At 55.2% G+C, this 19105-nt stretch overlaps 3 protein-coding genes across 10 annotated transcripts in view; 2 read left to right on the top strand and 1 right to left on the bottom strand.

Moving 5' to 3' along the window:
• SOWAHA (sosondowah ankyrin repeat domain family member A) overlaps nt 1–17660 on the bottom strand; it is a 46680-nt gene extending 29020 nt beyond the window's left edge. The window contains exons 1-5 of one of the 6 annotated variants that reach the window (XM_077138412.1): nt 15643–17660; nt 10471–10579; nt 9959–10131; nt 8846–9736; nt 7849–8029 (exon numbers count right to left, since the gene is read on the bottom strand). In XM_077138412.1, coding sequence (XP_076994527.1) covers nt 15978–17660 — 1683 coding nt within the window. In that variant the 3' untranslated portion in view covers nt 7849–8029; nt 8846–9736; nt 9959–10131; nt 10471–10579; nt 15643–15977. Of the gene's footprint in view, nt 1–3415; nt 3473–5089; nt 6940–7848; nt 9737–9958; nt 10132–10470; nt 10580–14152; nt 14316–15642 lie in introns of those variants that run through there. The other 5 variants (XM_077138410.1, XM_077138411.1, XR_013166680.1 and 2 more) reach the window with 5 other exon arrangements.
• On the top strand, nt 505–8346 carry SHROOM1 (shroom family member 1). 3 transcript variants are annotated; one of them, XM_077138405.1, is made up of 11 exons: nt 505–835; nt 1452–1573; nt 2360–2784; nt 3368–3506; nt 4065–5012; nt 5130–5185; nt 5452–5658; nt 5851–6423; nt 6509–6650; nt 6755–7027; nt 7168–8346. In XM_077138405.1, the coding sequence occupies exons 5-11, from the start codon at nt 4101–4103 to the stop codon at nt 7498–7500; spliced, it is 2496 nt and encodes an 831-aa protein (XP_076994520.1). In that variant the 5' UTR covers nt 505–835; nt 1452–1573; nt 2360–2784; nt 3368–3506; nt 4065–4100; the 3' UTR covers nt 7501–8346. The 3 variants fall into 3 exon arrangements, with proteins under 3 accessions (XP_076994520.1, XP_076994521.1, XP_076994522.1); XM_077138406.1 differs by lacking the exon at nt 2360–2784; XM_077138407.1 differs by lacking the exons at nt 505–835; nt 1452–1573; nt 2360–2784 and adding an exon at nt 2903–2992.
• SEPTIN8 (septin 8) overlaps nt 17079–19105 on the top strand; it is a 79344-nt gene continuing 77317 nt past the window's right edge. Inside the window, exon 1 of the mRNA XM_077138419.1 lies at nt 17079–17225. The gene's annotated coding sequence lies outside the window, so the exon portion shown is untranslated. The remainder of the gene's footprint in view (nt 17226–19105) is intronic.

Raw genomic sequence — 19105 nt, 5'->3', positions numbered from 1 at the left:
TCTCCCGCCCGCGGCAGAGGCCCGTGCCTGGCGGGGAACGAGCGTCCAGCCCATCCCGGGGCCAGGCCGCCGGGCAGACATCGCCAAGGGGCAGCGCCCCCCCCCCACGCCCCCTCCCACCGCGGCGGGTCGTGGCGCCTCCCCCGGGGCGGTCGGAGCCGGGAGGTGGGGACGGGAACCCGAGCCCGGGGCTCTGATGTCACCGCGTGGCGGCCCAGGCGCGCGGCTGGGGCTGGAGCCTCAGGTACGCGGCGGGTCGCGGGGCCTGCGGGCGGGGGCGCGGGCGCCGGTGGTGGGCGTGCGTTGGGTCCGGAGGTGCCCGGCTCCACGCCCAGCCCGGTCCCCCGGCGCCCCCGAGTCCAGCCGGGCCCGGCGCCAACTGCGGGAGCTACTGGCGGAGCGCTCGGTACCGCCAAAGCGCTAAGTGAGCTCTGCGGCCCCGCCCCCGCCCTTGGCCGCGGAGCCGGCGGAGACTCGCGGGCCCCCCCGCCGCCGGGGAGCGCCGCCCCCTGCCCCAGCCGAGCCCTCCGGCCCGCGGGGAGCTGAGCAGGGAAGAGCGCGCGGCGCGCCGGCCGGCGGCCATCCGACCCCCAGCGGCCCCGGGGCCCCCGCGCTCCCGCCACACCGCGTGACTCCGCCGCCCGCCGCGGGCCCCGGGGCTGGGCCTCCTTCCTCCCGCGCGGCCACTCCCAGAGCTGGACCCCCCGGCTACGTGGTCCGGCCGCGGGCGCCCAGCGTTGGTGGCGCCCGGCCCTGAGCGACGCTGTCCGGAGACGCCGCGTCCGGACCGGAGCCACTCCCGAGCCCAGGAAGCCAGCAGCTCGGTTTGCGCGGGGTGAGTGCGGAGTACGGGGCCCTGGGGAGAGGGCCAGCCTCAGACCTCCCCGGAACGCCCACCCGGCCAGAACGAGGGTGCTGGGGTTCAAGACGCCGCCCAGGACGCACGAGCTCAGTGTGGCCGGGAGACCGCGTGTGACTGAGGGGGACCCGGCCTGGAGGGGCAGCCTGGAGACCCCTGCACAGACAGAGGCAGCCTTTAAGAGACGTTCCATTAAATTCCCGATCACTGGTTGCATTTGAGGCTGCACCTCTCTTGTCTCCTCCCATTGCCTTAGTGTAGTTTTATCTACCAGAAACTGTCCTCCTCTATTTCCCCCACAGCCTCTCATTGAAAACCTGGGGCTGCCTGCTTACCTGGTCCAAACCTCTCCTGAACTCCAGATCCAAATCCCAACTGAGTGCCAGACTTGCCACAGACACTGTGAACCCACAGTCCTCAGACTCAGTCCACTGATTGACCACTGGGCCTCCCCTCCCAGCTTCCTCCCTCCTTCCTGAGACTGCGCCCATACCTTCCAGGCCTCCAACTCTGAGCCCTGAAATCATCTTTGTCTCCCTTTCCTTCCTCCCTCCTTCATTCCACTGACAAATGTATATTGAATATTCCCCAGGACCCCACACCTGGTTGTTTTCTGGCATGGATTGCACGGTGCTCCCTTGACTCTGGAGAGGCTTGGCAAAAAGTCTTCAAAGTTCTTTGAGCTCCAGCCTCTGGGCTCCTGTTTGACACCAGGTATTGGCTCCCGTAGCCCAGCTCATAGCTGACCCTGACTAGGGCGTCTCTGAGGCATGCCCCCCACCCCCACGCAGAGGCTGGCTGGACTACAAGAGGCTCCGGGCAGCCAACAAGTTAGGCTCTTTGCTCGTTGTGCTGAGGCCCTAAAACAGCAGCTGGGCCCATCTGCTGTAGCAAGTTCTGCAAAGGGCCTCAGCTTGCTGGGGTTAGCACTGCAAGGGCATCTGCCAGACAAGTTAGGCTCAATATGAAAGCAGATGTGTATACAGTTTTATTGCCCACTTCAGGGTGCTTTTATTTGGTGAACTCAGAAACCTTTATCAACAGAGTAACCCCAAAATAGGTATCTCAAGATCTTTCTTGAGAAACATCTTTGTGTGTAAATGTCACTCCTGTCTGTGGGTGCAGCAAGCTAAGATGGGCAGGCGTGAGTGGAATGAAGCAGGGTATACAGTGCGTCCGGGCTGGGCTCAGAAAGACTAGGAAGAGAGAGTGCCCAGTGGCTGGGCAGCCAGGGTGGGCTTCCTAGAGGAGGTGACTGACCTCCCAGGGACTGCTGCATAGAGAAGCTGTCTTTTCTTCTTGACCTTCTGAAGTCCAGAGAGTAGAAACCCACTGCAGAAAGAGAGGTCCCCGAACTTTAAGTATGTTGACTGGCCTGCAGGGTTAGGCTTGGTGGACATAAAAATGCTCCTGGTGGGTGATGCCAAGATGTTCTGATACTAGGTCTGCTGAGAGCCCCTTCTGGGAATGTTGAAACTGATGCCTCTCTCTCCCTTGCAGGAAACACCATATCCTCTCACCATTCACCCCTCTACCTGTCCTGACTAGGAACCTCTGGCATCCTGGGCCGCAGGGAGTAGAGGGTGACCCTGCGCTCCAAATAGTGCCCAGAAGGCTCAGCTGAACCTGCTTTTCAGTTCCTACCTCACCTAGTCTTCCCTACTCTGTACTGCCTACCAAGCAGCTCAAGGGAAGCAACCCACCCCTACTCCCAAAGTCGCACAGCTCACAGAGAGCCCCGGTTTCCATGCCTCAGAGCTGCCTCACCTCTGCCCCAGCCGTGGTCCCTGGCCAGGCACTGCACTCCGACTCAATTCCTCCCCTCACTCTCCCTCCAGGGCTGGGGAGGCATGGACTTCTGGCCAGTCCTGACTGAAGCTGTGCTTGCCCACTCTGCTTGTTCCTAATGCTGCATGAACACCATGGTCAGTGTCCATGGTGGCAACTGGTTCACCCGTTCTATCCCCTTTCCCAGATAAGTCAATAGGGAGGGAGATGTGGGGGAGCAGAGGCTGAGGGAGTCCTCTTCCTTCTATCCTAGCACCACTCCCACAGGTTCTGCCTGCAAGCCTGCTCCCTCCGTGGCCATTATCCAAATATTTAACACTGATTACATGCCAGGCACAGTGCCAGGTACTGGGAAACAGAGATGACTGAAATCAGGGCCTGTCTTCAGGAAGCTCAGGGGTGGGTGGAGGCAGGAATGACAAGCAGGTCAGCAATGCAGGGTGGTAAGTGCTGCGACTGGGAAGTTCAGGACCCCGTAGGGATTCCCAAAGAAGGAACAGGAGTAGAGGGCAGAGAGGCAGATGAGCCAGCCATTCCTAGACAAAGGCAGTCTCAGAAGCAGGGACCATATTATTCTGGAACCTGCCAGTTGTTTGAAGGGAGGTGGGGCCACACCACAACCTCCCACAAAAGAGTTTAGGCTTTAATGAGGGCTTCTGGCAATGGGTAGGGTGGGGGTGGGGGCAGGGGAAACAGGCTTTCAGCAGGATTTGTTTCTAGGAAATTGATTCTGGCGGCAGTGAATGCAGGCAGAGCTCTGCCACTTACCAGCTTTGTGTCCCTGGCACATCATTCCACCCCCTTCAAGAGCATCAGTGTCTGCATCTGTAAAACGGAGATAACAGTCGTGAGGGTCAAGGTAAATATTTATATAAAGTGCCTGGAAAATAACCTGCACACGGGGAGGGAGGAAGGCTGTGATGCTGCCCCTGCCCCATGACCTTTGTCTCCTCCCCATCCTTTCTTTGCTTTCCTGTGACTTCAGAATGTTCTCGATTACTGTTTATGAAGGCAAGATCACATGGAGAAGGAAACAGACTGCACAAAGCAGCCGGGGTGGGATGGGGCTGGAGAAGAAAGGAACATGTGTGTTTCTTGTGCTCAGTACCAAGGAGGTGCCAGGGTAGAAGCCGGGGCGGCAGGTCTGGGGGGGGGGGGGGGGCAGCCCAGAATGGGCTAGTCGGGAGGCCCTGGACCCCCACATCTGCTTCCCAGGGCTTGTCTTACTGCTCTTGCCATCACTGCCCCCAGCCCCCGGTGGTTCTACTAAAAATCTGCGTGGGGGGAATGCCAGCAGGGCAGTGGGACCAGGAAAGGACACATCAGTGCTTGGCTCTGCGTGGAGGAGGGGACAGCAAGCTGTCCTAACCCCAGCCTGGAGCTCCTCAACTCGGGTCCCCCATCTATGTGCCTCCAGGTCTGTCGGAGCCAGCTAGCGCCCACCCGTGTGGGCATGGAGGCCCTGGGGCCTGGGGGTGACCGGACCTCCCCAGCCCTGTCCACTGGCAGCCTAGACCTGCGGCGGGACTCGGCCTATAGCTCTCTCTCGGTGGCCTCCGGTCCAGAGCCTCGCACGCCGTCTCCCGGGACCGACCTCTTCCCTTACCTAGACTGGGACTACGTGCGCGTGGTGTGGGGCGGCCCGGCCCCCGCGTCCGCCGCCGTGCGGCGCGCCTCCCCGCGGCCCCGGCCCGAGCCCCCCGCTCGCAGTGCGCCGCGGCCGCCGCAGGTCCGCGGGCCGCCGGGGCCGCTCAGCAGGCAGGCCACCCCGCTGCTGTACGCGCTGGCGGCCGAGGCCGAGGCCGCAGCGCGGGCCGCCGAGCCGCCCAGCCCACCGGCCTCGCGGGCCGCCTACCGCCAGCGGCTGCAGGGCGCGCAGCGGCGGGTGCTCCGGGAGACGTCCTTCCAGCGCAAAGAGCTCCGCATGAGCCTCCCCGCCCGCCTGCGGCCCGCCGCGGCGCACCCGCGCTCCGCCTCGCTCAGCCACCCCGGCGGGGAGGTGGAGCGGGCGCGCCCCGGGCCGCCCGCGAGAGGAACCGGCGGCCGGGGGCCCCTGGCTAACCAGCAGCGAAAGTGGTGCTTCTCGGAGCCGGGGAAGCTGGATCGCGTGGGCCGGGGCGCTGGGCCGGCGGGGGAATGCTCCGGCGAGGCCGGCCTCCCCTCTGGCCTAGCCAGGCCCAAGCCCCAGGAGCCGCAGCAGCAGATTGGATGGCTGCCCAGTATCCAGCCCCGGGGCCCGGCCGACTCAGACCCTCGGTCCTTGAAACTTGGCGAGGCCTATGGGTCTGCCGGTCAGAGTTGGAGTGCTTCAGGTGATGCCCGGGGCTCCCCGGGAGGCCCAGAAGGGGCCACGCCTGTTGTCCAGGTATGGGAGAGATTGGGGATGCAGGGGGGCGGGGAGAGGGGGTTGGCGCTGGAGCATCTGGAACACTGAAAACTCACCACATTTCATCTAAGTGTTGTTCCATATTCACCTTTCCAGGCTGTTCCCCAAGTTGTAGAACCCCCCAGACCATTTCGTCAGACTAGACTTTCCAGGTGAGAGACATAAGCCACTCTTGGGACTAAAATTGGGGGGTGGGGGCAGCTTTCATTGTTCTTGCTCAAGAAAGCAGAGCCCCCACCCGCACCCCTGCTCTAAGTCCAAGCCCTCAGACTCTTTTTCAGACCACACCCCCCTTGCCCAACACACACACACACACACACATACACGCATACACATGCACACACACACTGTTTCCTTGGGGCAGCATCAAGAGCTCCCTTCCTGGTCACTGTGGTCATTGTGAGGTCCCTGTCTCCAGACTCCTGACTCAGAAGGAGGCTGCAGTGGTGGGTCCTACAGAGGCCCCCCAGAGCGACTTTGCCACCTGTGAGAAGAGAGTCTCAGAGAACTGCATTGTGCCTGCCCGGCTCCCCTCCCTGCCTGATGATGAAGTTTTCCTGGAAGAAGCTCCTCTGGTCAGAAAGAGATCTCAAGACTCCTGTGCCTCTCAGGGGCTGCCAACCAGGTGCATTCCCTCTTGCTTCCAAGCAGAGTGAGACACCCCCATCACACACTGCACAGAATCCTGGAGGGACACGGAAGAATAGCTGGACCCTGGGAGTCCAGGTGGTGGGATAAGGGCAGGTGGCCTTTGGAGTCCGACACCACTTGTTTGTGATCATGGTCTTTTCTGATCTAGTGTCTTTTCCACTTCCAGTACTTATGCCTCTGACCTGCATGGAGCTAACCTGGGCCAAAGGGCTGGTCAGGCTACAGTTCCCCTGCAGTACTCCCTCCATGAGTGTCCAGAGACTACGGGGGCAGATGACTGCGGTCAGGGAGTGAACGGTTCTGTGGGTGTCTCCAGGCCCACATGCTGTAACCTCCCTGGGGCTGCAAATGGTGACATCCCATCCATGGATGATCCCACTGGACAGCTGACCACTGATCCCCCTGCATTAGCAGAGAGTGATCCTCTCACACTTCTCCCAGTTAATGCTGTGGGACCTTCAGACAGTGATACTCCAGGGGTCCCTAACCACACCGCCCTGCCCTGGGGCACAGGCCAGCCTGGTTCCAGGCCGACATGGCCCAGTCAGCACCTCAAAGAGCTGGTTCAGGAGCTGGCCAGCCTAGATCCCTCCCTGAGTGACACCCTTGCCCCACACCCCAGCCCAGAACCACCCCTGCACCTGCTGGATGGGCTGATTCCATTAGCCGAGGTCCGGGCTGCAATGGGGCCAGCCTGTGGGAGGGCTGGAAAGGAGACTGCTGTTACTTCTGAGCCACGGTGAGTGGGGGATACCAGGGACTCCAGATTCTAAGCCCTGAACTCTGGGGCAGTAAAACCCAGGGAGCTCTGGCTTTGTCACCAGGTCCTGTCTACTAAGTTCCGCCTATCTTCACCTAACATCTCAGGAGGGGACAAGGTTAGAAAACCCCACCACCCACCCTGTTCCTGACCAGCAATGTGGCCAGGGGTGTCCTGAGCCAACCAATAGCATCCAGGCCAAGAAAGTGAGTGTGAAGGGGCTTTTGGAGGCCAGGTGGGGCCACCTAGAATCTGGGCTGAGAAGTCAGGGGCCTACCCCCCTCCCTAAGTACCCAGGCCCTCCCTGCAGGTGGAGCTGGCCGACCTTCTCCAAAAGATGCTGCGGGACCTTGATGCCGAGCAGGAGGATCTGCGGAGGGTGGCCCAGGCGTGGGCCAGGAGCGCGGTGGCTCTGGAGACGGCGGTGGGCCAGGCCTGTGCACCCCGCGAACTAGAGCGATTCAGTCGGTTCATGGCCGACCTGGAGCGCGTGCTGGGCCTGCTGTTGCTGCTGGGTAGCCGCCTGGCCCGCGTGCACCGGGCGCTGGCGCGGGCAGGACCGGACAGCGACCCTGACGAGCGGGTAAAAGGAGCCAGGCTGGGGGGAAGCGGGGAGGCGGTGGGGGCTGGCGGGGCGGGGAGGGGCCTTCTGTCTCCGCTGGAACCGTCCCGGCAGCGGCCGCTCCCCGCCCGTCTCACGGCGCGCTCTCCCCGCGACCTCAGGCCTCGCTTTTGCAGCGGCTCCGGCTCCTGCAGCGGCAGCAGGAGGACGCCAAGGAGCTGAAGGAGCACGTGGCGCGGCGCGAGCGGGCGGTGCGCGAGGTGCTGGAGCGGGCCCTGCCCCCCGACGGGCTGCGCGCCTACTGCTCACTGCTGGCCGGCAAGGCCGCCATCCTGGCCCAGCAGCGCAGCCTGGACGAGCGGGCCCGCCTCCTGCAGGACCAGCTCGATGCCGTGAGGAGCGACCTTGGCCACAGCATCCTGTGCCCCAGGCCGGCCTGGCCTCCGGACACCCGTCCTCAGACTCAACCGCCCTTCCCTCCTCCCCTCATTTAGTGGCCGGTGGTGGGGTGAGGACCGCCTCTTCCTCAGCTGGGGTGACCTTGGTTTACTCGGTGCTTTTCCCTTGAGGGCTCCAGGACCTTAGGCGGCGGGGCAGACCCTGGCCAGGGTTATTCTCTCTTCCTAGGATAATCCTTCAGTGTTGTCTGTGGTCTTAATCAAGTCTTGGGGATTATTCAGCAATTAATTTATGGATCTTAAAAAGCTGCAGTTCCCCCATTTTGTGATGAGAGAGGAGATCCTGCATAGTGGAGGAAGAGAAGAGAAAAGCCAGAGGAGCGCTACTTAAGATGCAAAAGGGCCTCCCCCTCCCCCCCAATAAAAATTGAAGGAGACGTGTGTGTGTGTGTGTGTGTGTGTGTGTGTGTGCGCGCGCGCGCCACTTAGAGCTCAGCCAGGGGTGGGGTGGGGGCTTCTGTTGACCAATTGCTGACACTAACCCTGGCTGAATGGAGCAGAAAAGGGATTTATGGCAGTACTTCAGTCAGGACTGGGGGTCTTGGGGAAGACTGGAGAACCAGGCCTGCAAAAAGGAGGAAGCAAGGTGCATGTTAGGCCGTGAACTCCACAGCCACAAATGATCCCTAACTTCCTGCGACTGTGCTTCTCTCCTGCAAAAGCCTAGCTCCGACTGGCTGAGTCCACTTCCCCTTATCTGGTACCTTCCCAAGCCTCCAACTTCAGTTGTGGAAGTGGGGTATTCCCTCCATTTAAGATTCAAGTTTGAATCCCCCAAACTGATAATGGATCCAGATGCTCTGCTGCCTAAAAACCCCAGCAAATGTCCAGTGTACTTGGGCATTTGGGGGATATTCATTCCAAGATGTAGAAAGAACTTTATTCCTCTTTTTTGAGTTTATTCACCTCTTTGGAAACCCCAATGGGTCAGCCAGGCCTGAGGAGGCCTGAGGGTGAGGGGCTGAGGACCTGGAGGGGCAGCTCTGGTTGTGTGTTAGAGACACTAATTTGGGGTGGGCTGGAGTGAAGGAAACAGAGGGCACAGTCCCTTCCATGTTTGCACCAGCCCTGTGTCCACAGACCAAATCAATGATAGATTCTCGGATAGGCATGTGAAAATCTGCTTCAGTGTTTGTAGCTGCAAACTCTAGGGGCAAAAACATTGTTCATGCAAATCATTATTTTGGAACTTGGGTACATTAAGGCATGCATATGTGTACTTAAAACCAACTGACCCCAAAGTGAGAAATCTCTGCTTTTGGGCTTGTTTTCTGATGCTTATTGTCACTAAGTGCAACTGGCTGGGAATTTTAAATGGCCCTATTCATACCAAAAGCATTAGTTATAACAGTTGTGCTATTGAACACAGAACAATACTCACATTGTGCCTTTTATAAAAAACATATGGGGCTCCTGCGGAGGCCACAGCGGGTTCTAACATTATGCTTTGCTTCTTTCCTTTGAACACCGTGGGCTGGCCTCGGCTCCACACTCCTCGGCCTGTGCTGCAGCTCACCTTAATAGACGCACTCTGATGGAATCGACTTATTTTTTGCCATATCTTTTGTACAGTTACCTTTGCAGTCTCTCATTGTGATATTCTTAAAAACACACTAACGTCCTCCACTGAGCCAGTGGAAATGGCATATTTCAGACAAAGCACCCCCCCCAGCCCTGGAAGCCAAACTCTGAAACTGCATTTTGGTTGTGTTCGGTTTTTCAGTGGGGAAATAGAAGGCTTCGGTGCTTGTCATGATAAGATCAAGAGAGCCCCAAAAGTAGGTCACATCTCCTGCACCCCTGTCCCTCCATCTTGCCTCTCGCTGTCTCCTTCCTGCCCTTTCCTTGCATTCCTTCAGAGGGTAAGAATGCGCTCACCACAGTTGTTCAGTACTGGCGCCACAGGCTGAAAGGCTTTTTGGGAACTGAAGTCCGTGAACGCTGCCCTCCGGGACCCGGCCAGCAGAGGGCACTGTCCCCTTATGGTGCAGGCGCCTACCAGGCTTCACCACCCGCAGCCTCCCCCAGTCACAGACCCTCTGGGCTAGCCACCGGGGCTGTCCCTCGCGCTGCTGAGCAGTGCACCGTCGGGCCTGAGCGCTGGAGCTGAGCCCTTTGCTTCGGCCACGCAAGGGTTGCGGCCGGCCGGGCAGGGGAGGGCTGGCTCGCGCTCCTTTGCCACCAGGCCTTCGCTGGAAGTTGTTGGTTCATGGGAAGTGCGGAGGAGGGAGGCTGGAGACGTGGGACCGGTGGCACCTTCCGTGAAAAAGAGCTGCACGTGTCCCCAATGGGGCTTCAGTCCCTACCTCCTAGGGTCGCCTGCAGCCCGGCCTCCGCGCCCCCCCTCCCCCCCGTGCCACGCGCCGGCCTCCGCGCGGGCTTGGCTTCGGCTGGGCGGTTGCCGGGCAACAGAACCCACAACCCGCGTCCCCCGCTCGCCTCAGGCCGCCCCCGCCGCTCCTCGGAATATGGATTTAATTGGTGCACTTTTTACCTTCAGACTGTGCATTGGAAAGGGATCAGGGAAGCGGTGTTGCCCCCACGGCGCGCAATCTGCCTCAACAGCCTGCTCGGCACAGAACGTACTTCCGGGAGGGGCTGGTGGCAACCTCAGGGATCCTCGCTGGAACAAATCGAAGTGCTGTGAACGTGCACGGAAACCAGAAGCTTAAAGAGTAGGAAATTTAGGTCAAATGTGGATGAGGACCGCAGACAGAGGAGGTGAAAGGGGGATTTGGGGCGTGGGAGCAGCAAGTGCTGCAAAGCAGTCCTGTGGGCCCAGAGCGTGACAGCCTCAGCCCAGCTACTGGTCCTAGTGGGTGTTTTCCTGTTGAATTGAGATGCAAATCAGCAACCACTTCCCACTAGGAGCCTCCCCCCCCACCCCACACACACCCTTGGGAGAAAGATCTGGACGTCCCTCCCTCCCTCCCTCCCTCCTTCTCCTCCTCTCCCCCCCCCCCCACCTTCACTGCCATATATCTCCTCCCACCCCATGCTCCTTACCTCTTCCCTACAAACGTATCTGGAACTGCCCCTGGTCATAGGCTCAAGTCCAAGGGTGTGGCAGTTCAGAAGGGTGAGGCTGGGACTGAAGTTCAAGGCAAAAGCCTCTCTAGACACAGAAGAACAAATATTTTGTGACCTCACTGATATGAAATAATTAAACAAATTCATAGAGTCAGAATATAGGTTACCCGGCCTGGGTGGGGATGGGGATTGGGGAGTTAAGACTTAAACTGGTGCAGCGTTCCTGTGTGGGTGATGAAGTGGTTTCCGTAATGGATGGTGGTGATGGTGGCACACTGGGAATGCTGTTAACACTGCTGAGTTATATACTCGAATGTGGTTAAAAGGGAATTTTAGTGTCTAAATAAAAATTAAACAACAACACAAACAATGACCCCAAATGTGAATTATGTCTATAGTAACTATAGTTCATATAATTATATATTGTTTCACCAATTGTACCAAAGGTACCATGCTAATGCAAAGTGTTAATAAGAGGGAAAACTATTTGTGAGAAGTATATGTCTTTTCTCACTGTATTTTCTGTATGATTTTTTGGTAAGCCTACAACTTCTCTAATAAAAAAAAAAGCTGTGTGCCAGGTATATACAAGAAAAATAAAAACTTATGTCCACACAAAAAATTTAAATACCAATGTACAGAACAATACTAATCATAATTAAATATGTCCATCCATTGGTGAATGGAAAAACCCAAATGTGGTATATCCATACAATGAAATATCCAACCATACAAAAGAATGAAGTTCTGATATGTGCTCCAACATGAATGAACCATGAACACATTATACTAAGCGTGCTGGTTTGAAGCTATTATGTACCCCAGTAAAGACACATTCTTCTAATCCCATCTTGTGGGGGCAGACCTATTGTTGAGGGTGGGACCTTTTGATTAGATTATTTCTTTGGAGATGTGACCCGCCCATTCAAGGTGGGTCTTAGTTCACTGGAGTCCTTAAAAGAGCTCATGAGAGAGAGTTCAGAGCCCATACAAAGAGCAGATGCCTAGACACAGATGTTTGGAGATCCAGACAGAGAAACCCTGGGTGCTAAGCAAGGACTCACAGAAATAGCCAGAACCTGGAGATAGTCGACACAGAGCAGAGAGATGAAACCAGGAGACATAGAAGTTGGTAGATGCTAAGCTAAGAGATGCAACAGTTTGCCCCGGAGAAACTAAGTGAGGCACCCAGGTGCTTAGAGAGCTGCTGGAATCAGAGGTGGAGAGCAAAGGACCAGTAGACATCTGCCACATGTCTTCCCAGCTCTTAGAGGTGTCACAGGTGCCCAATGCCTTTCCTCCGAGAAGGTATCCTCTTGTTGGTGCCTTAATTTGACATTTTCATAGCCTTAGAATTGTAACTTAATAAGTCCCCTTTATAAAAGCCAATCTATTTCTGTAATATTGCATTCTGGCAGCTTAAGCGAACAGAAACACTAAGTGAAAGAAACAAGATGCAAAAGGTCATATACAGATGCAAAACGTCATATATTGTATGATTCAATTTCTATGAAATGTCTAGAATAAATCCATAGAGACAGAAAGTAGATTAGTGGCTGCCAGGAGCTGGGTACTGGGGGAAATAGGGAGTGGTTGCCAATAGGTATGGGTTTTCTTTTTTTATTAGAGAAGTTCTAGGTTTATAGAACACAGTTTTCACACATACAGTTTTCCCTATTATTTGACATTTTGCTTGTTACAATTGATGAAACAGTATTTTGATGACACTGTATTATATTACTAACTATAGCCCTGTAGTTTACAGTAAGGTTCACTCTTTCTGTTGTATTGACCCATGGTTCTTTTTTTGTTAAGTTTTATTCTCGCAATGTATATACATGGTATGGGGTTTCTTTTGGGGATGATGAACACATGCAACTCTTTGACCATACTAAAAACCATTGTATTATACACTTTAAATGGGTGAATTATCTGGCAGGGGAATTATGTCTCAATAAAGATGTTAATTAAAATTTTTAAAAAGCTATCTTGTGGGGACTAGAGGATCTATTATAAAACTATTTTAAATGGCCAAATAATTTCTTCCAGGAAGAGGCAAAAAAAAAGGGGGGCGGGTGAGGAGAAGGTGGAGTCTGGGTGGTCCCAGCTTTATAACTGTTGAGGGGTGGACTCCCAGCCCAGCTGGCTGAATGGCAGCAATCCAGCTTCCAAAGGTAAGGACAGGGGTGCTAAGGGACACAAGTTAAGACATTGGTATTTCTATTTTAAGTAATACCAATCAGAGAATAGGATAAATTCCCTTTTGTGTGAATATACAATTTTCCTGGTAGAATCAACTGTTATTTATCTACACAAATACTAATATGGTGAAAGAATGATGATCATGTAAAGTAAATCCACAAACTGGTGCTGCTTGGCATTGGAATGCAGCCAGACACCCCCATGCGACCCACTCAGCATCCCTGGTAACAACATCTCAGGTGGGTAGTCCACAGAGAGCTCCACCTACTCAGCCCATGTGCTCCCCCGCCCAGCAGCCTGGAGAGTTATCTCAGTCTTGTGTCCCACGGGGGGGTTGGAACCTGGAGAACCAGGTGACTTGCCCAAGGTTACTAAATGAGAAAAGGGTTGAGATGAGACCAACCTCCTTTCCCAAGAGAAGACAGCATATGTGGAGAACAGCACCTGGTGCCATCCTGCGCTGCCTCTCAGTAGCAGTGAAGCCAGGATAAGTTACTTTCAACCTCCTTACGCACCAATTTCCTCACTTTAAAATCAAGATATTAATAGTACACACTTTATAAGATTATGGTTAGTGCCTGATAAGTGTTTACAACTTTGGCACTTAGTAAACACAGGTTATGTATGCAGTGCACACACCTTGAATCTCCATTAAGAAAGTGAGATGCTCAAGGACAGCCTACAACCTCCACTAAAGGGAATGTTAAACTTTACTTAAAAGCTTATTGGGCAGGCACGGTGGCTCATGCCAGAGACCTGGGTTTGGTTCCTGGTGCCTGCCCATGCAAAAAAAATTAGAAAAGCCTGCTATGGATGTGACTCTTACACATCTACATTAACGCCTTCTCCCTCATTAAAAGGAATCATTCTCCTCCCTGTGACAATTCTAACTAGATAATTGCCTTAACCCACAGTTACTTTTTTCAGTTGCTGGAAATACCCTTCTTACAGGTGTACCTTCTGCTTGCCAATATATGGCTCTTGGAAACTTTCCATATGCATATCAAACTATAACTTCCTACTGACCTAACTTCCAGTTTCAGAAAGTCTTTGCTTCCATATGCAAAAAAAAGCAACAGTGGTTTCTAACATCTGAGTTTGTCTTATTGATCCCAGGCTCTTGTCAAATGTTTTAGTTCACTGGGAAAGCTTGCAGAAATCCTTTTGAAACACAGAGGCTCTTCTGGCAGTTAAATAACCCTCGTCCAGTTTAAGCGTACAATAAACAGTTTATTGTTATTACTATCTTGCTAGCTCAGACTTTGTCTTTCTCAAAGCAAGTCACACCTATCTATGACCTTTGTCACCCTGTCTCAGTCAGGCCTCTGTTGCCATAGAAAATCTCTAACATTTTAATCTCTCTCTAGACCTTCAGCTACTCAGATAGCTATAATTATTGCCTCCCACAATTTTTCTGCAGAGGCAGAAGATTTAATTTGCATTTAACAATAATGTATGCAGTTTAGCTAGACTGAACAGACACATGCCAGAGTTCCAGGCAGGGAAGACGGGAGGGGTCAGATCAGGGCCTCTATGTAACTACAGTTCCTGCTTTCATCCGGGTGTGATCCACTCCTCTACACTGCAGAGCAATCCAAAGGCTTCCAACAGTAGAGTGCCTGGAAGAGGCAGGAGGATGAGAGAAAAAGGAAGCATTTATATAGAGGAAAAGAAATGAAAAGCAAAACAGTAGCAAAAGCTGTAGAGGATCTAAGGGAAGCCCACCATCAAAAAGGCTGGAACAAAATGGGGAACTGTTTATTTCAATGCTTACAACAAAACATTTCATGGATTTAACAAATAATTTCGCAGGCCTCGATGATACATATAGAAAGGGGGAAAGTAAAGCCCCACTACCCCGCTCCACACACACACACACACAACCCATTCGATATAACTAATGACATGCAAACACAATTTGCAAAAGCAGAACATAATCACAACATGGTATATATATAAAAAAGATTCGTTAAGCAAATAGATTCCACATCTTCTAAACAGAGTAAGTGCCATTAAAATTACACGGTGTTGAACCTGGGAGATCTTGGTAATATCTACAAACCTTCTCCATTAATAGATCAGGAACAAAGGTCTAGGGAAATTAAACCAGCTGTCCAAAGTCACTGCGTAAAGACAGTCTGACTGTGCTTTTTTGGAATAAGAAGTTGTGTTCAAACAGCTTTTTAAAAGAGCTATCACATACTTTTTGTTTATGCAGAACTTTCATATAAAATAGTTGCTCTGTAATTGTACCATTAATATTTAACCAGTTAATTTTCTGATGGAATGCTATGACTTCTTTTTTCTTTGAATATTCACCTACTGCACTGAAAAGCTCCGGCAGATTTAAGAATCACAGACTCAGAAGCATGGCACAAAGTGCAATCACAGACAAGTCACACTTTTTAAAAAGAGCATATTTAAATATTCATGCCAAATCAAAATAGTCACCCGCTTGTGCCAAACATGTTTATATTTCACTGTAAAGATAACATGTTAAAAATATTTGCCAGAAAGTCCCCTTTCCCTCTGTTATATCAGCTTTATTCCTTTTTTCCTAATACTTCATATTCACAGTACAACTAACTTAATTACATTCACAATGGCCACAATGGTTTAATCTGTTTTCAGGACTCTCCCGAATTTTAGAGATTGCCTAAATCGAGGTAGATAAATTTCAAGGGTTTCCTTAATTGGGACTGAATTCCTTTATAACTTGATTATCTATTTTTTTAAAATATAATTCCAAAATATTTAGCAAAAGACTGAAAATCTCTGAGCATTTAACCTAAAACTGGAAAAATATAATTTCAAAGGTTAGACCAAAAGTTGCTTCACTTCATTTCACTTTAAAAACAGGATAAAAGCATCAAATTACAAAACCACCGCAAATCTTAAAAGCTGACAACTAACCCAACATCACCCAATACTCGAAGAGCCCACTACCTTTGCTCTAGCTCTAGCTTGGTAGTGTGTAGATGCACGGGCTTCAGGTTAACTCATCGAGGGGCCAGACCAGCTGCTGCCCCTTAACCTTTGACCCTAAATTTCAAGTTTCCTCCAGAGTTCAGGACTGACTGCCGGAATGTCTCAGAGGAGGTTCTTGCTGAGAGCTCTAAGCCCATCTCAGGAGACAAGGCAGGCCTCAGACATAAGCTGGAGGCACAGGCCCACTGGGGTAAGCCAGACGGCTGCGGACCAAGATGGAAACAGGGTCAGCCTTGGGCAGGCTCAGACTGTGGGGCCCCGTTAGATCAACCAGGTCGCGGCACTAGGGACTGTCAGGTTGTGGGGGGCAGGTTAGGCACCAGCCCAACTAATGGCCGTGGAATGGATCGACGAGTGACTTCCGGGAAGGCTGGCAGGCCTCCGCGGGTCTTGGTCTTTTTGTGCGGGGCCATGGGCGAGGCGCCCAAGAACTTGCTGAAGGAACCTGATTTTCTCAAGCCTCGGGCTAGGTCCTGGAGCATCAGGTCGTCCGCCAGGACGCCCAGAAACGCGCTGGTGGTGGAGCTGAGGATAGTGGCGGCCACCTGTACCGGGCGCCTGGACGCAAGGCTGCCGCTCCCCCCGCCAGCGCCGTCTAGCTCGGATGCGCCTCGCAGGCCCGGGTCTCCGAGGAGGCGGCGCAGCGCGTAGGAGGCGCCGGGCCGCAGGTACTGGTAGGCGCGCCGCCCGCTGTGGTCGCGGACGTGCACCTGCGCGCCCAATTGCTCCACCAGCAGCACCGCGGCATCCTCGTGGCCGTGCAGCGCGGCCAGGTGCAGCGGCGTGTAACCGCCGTGCGAGCGCGCGTTCACGTCGACGGGGGCGCCCCCACGCCGCGCGACCTCCACCAGCTGCAGCGCCATCTCGCTGTCGCCGCTCTTGGCGGCCCAGTGCAGGGCCGTGAAGCCCGAGATGAAGTCGCGCTTGGCCGCCAGGGCGCGGTCGCGCAGGAGCAGCCCGTGCAACTGGTGGGTCCACCGGCCACATGCCGCACGTACCAGCCACTCGTGCTCGGCCGGTTCCAGGGGCACGGCAGACGGCGGCGGCGCGGCGGGCACCTCCTCGGTGTCGGGGCTCAGCAGGCGCGGGCCGGCGCGCGACAGGCGCCTCAGGTGCGGGGAACGGCCCGGGCCCAGGCCCAGGCCCAGGCCCAGGCCGAGGCCCAGGCCCAGGCCGCACTCCTCCACCGACAGCCGCCGCCGCCGCAGCAGCGGGGAGTCCCGCGGGCTCGGCTCCTCCGACAGCTGCCGGCGCAGGCCCTGCTCCTCGGCCCGGATCCGGAGTGCAGTGGGACCCGGGACGCAGCGCACCGGGAGCATGCAGGGCTTCGGTGGCGGCGGCCCTTTCGCCATGCCGGGCCCAGGCTCAGGATCCCGGGGTGGCAGTGCTTGAGGCGAGGTCGCCTCCGACGGTGCCCCGGACGGTGCGGCCACGTCTGCGGACAGCCCCTCGGCGGGCTGGGCTAGCTCAGAGGCTGGCACCCGGGGCTCGGAGGGTCCCCCGAACTGCTGGGCCGAGCCTAAGCACAACTCTCCAGACGGGTGAGTGGGCTGCGAGGCCGGGGTCTCGGGGGCGCTCTGTGGCTCCAATGGCGGGGCCGGGTCCTCCGGGGGTTCCGGGGCAGCGGTTTCGCCCTGTGAGACAGACGTGATCTCTGACGGCGGCGCCGCTGCCTCGCGGGCGCCGGGGGTGCGGGAGGGCAGGAGCGCCGGTCCCTGCGGGAGCCGCGGCCTTTTCCTCAGCACCACGAACTTGACGCCGTCGAATTCCTTCACCACCGCCACGTCGTTGATGAACTGCTTGAAGCGGTCCCTGCGGGCGGCGCGGCCGTGCGGGTCGCCGGCATCCAGCAGCGGCTTGAAGCGGCTCAGCAGCTCCGAGTTGCGCACCTTGCCGCCGTGCTCCTGCAGGAAGCCCAGCACTGCCGCCTGGCTCACCCCGGCGGCCGCGGCGGCGGCGGCGGCGGCCAGGGCCATGGCCGGTGCCCGCGGCGGAGCGCGGCCGGGCCGCCCCCTCCCGCTGATCCTCGGGGCCGGCCGCTGGGACACGGGGACGCGGGGACGCCGCGGCTCTCGCTGGGACGGGCGGGGGACCCGGGAGTCGTGTCCGCCTCACCGTGCTCACGGGATTGCTTCCACCGAGGACGGACGGGCGTGTCCCCGGAGCAGGACTTCGGTCACGCCCGCGCCGCGGGGCGGGGGTGTCTGCGGGCGGGAGGCGCGGGGGCCGCGGCGCGCGCCTTCCGCCCGCACCCTGCCGGGCCCCCAGCCGCAGGGGATAGGTGTCTGCCTTTACCTCCCGGCCAGTGGACGCGGGGCTCCATCCCCAGTGCGCGGTGCGCCCCTGGCAGGTGGCAGTCGCCGTGGAGCACGCCAGCGAGCGGAAACTCCCCGCCTCCCGGTCACCCGGGAGTTAAAGGCGCAGCGTCGCGCGTCAGCCCCGTTGCTAGGTGGCCGTCTTCCCCGGGGACGCCGCAGCCGACCGGCGAGGCAAGGGGTGTTGTTCTTTTCAGAAACACTTAACCACCCAAAAGATGCCGGCTGATGATTTACACGCGGTAATTTATTCTTTAAAGACGATGTCTCTCCAATGTCCTATTGCGTTTCATATGGGAAAACTGGGCTTCATGCAATTTACAGCAAAAAATTCTCTGGGCGTAGCAATGAGTGCTAGTTGAGGTGTAGAAAACATATTTTAAATAGGATTTTTCTGATAAAATAATACATTTCGCTTATAATTTGGGGGGGGAACACTGGGAAACAAAGAAGGAAAAATATCACCTAGATCACCATTAGCGTTATTAAATATTTCTCCCCCTCCCCCACGTGTATATGTGTTTATTATTTAACATGAGAAAGCAAAACTGGAATCATGCTCATTCTTACGATCTTCATTTATTTAACAAATGTTTGAGTGCCTGCTGTGTTGCCAGGACCTTTCCTACCTGTTGTATACGTCTGTGAGCCGCATGAACAAAAATCCCTGCCATGGTGGAGCTCACACGGCCGGCAGGAGGCGGGGCTGTTGGAACAGAAGTAATACAGTGAGTGTGAAGACTGTAATGTGCTGCGTAAGTGCTATGGAAAAATAGACTCGGGTAAAGGAGATGAGGACAGGTTGCCATTTTGAACAGGGTAGTCAAGGTGGGACTCCTTGTGAAGGTGACAATTAAGCAGGGACTTGAAGGAGATCAGAAGTTCTGTAGACAAGTGGAGGAAAAGCTTTCCTAGCAGAGGAAACAGCCAAGGCTGTTTCCTAATTTACAAATGTGTTTCTTAATTTGTGAAATCCACAGTACGAAGATATAACCAGAGGCAGTGTATTGTAGTAAAGAGAGCAAGGCTCTGTTCAAAATTCTTCATTTGAATCTGACCTCTACCTTGGGGAAGTTTCTTGATCTCTTTGGGCCTCAGTTTTCTTA

The sequence above is a fragment of the Tamandua tetradactyla genome, chromosome 20 (genome assembly GCF_023851605.1).
Source record: "Tamandua tetradactyla isolate mTamTet1 chromosome 20, mTamTet1.pri, whole genome shotgun sequence".
Lineage (NCBI taxonomy): Eukaryota > Metazoa > Chordata > Mammalia > Pilosa > Myrmecophagidae > Tamandua > Tamandua tetradactyla.
The sequence above is the reverse complement of the archived record's forward strand: the minus strand, read 5'-3'. Positions and strand labels throughout refer to the sequence as shown.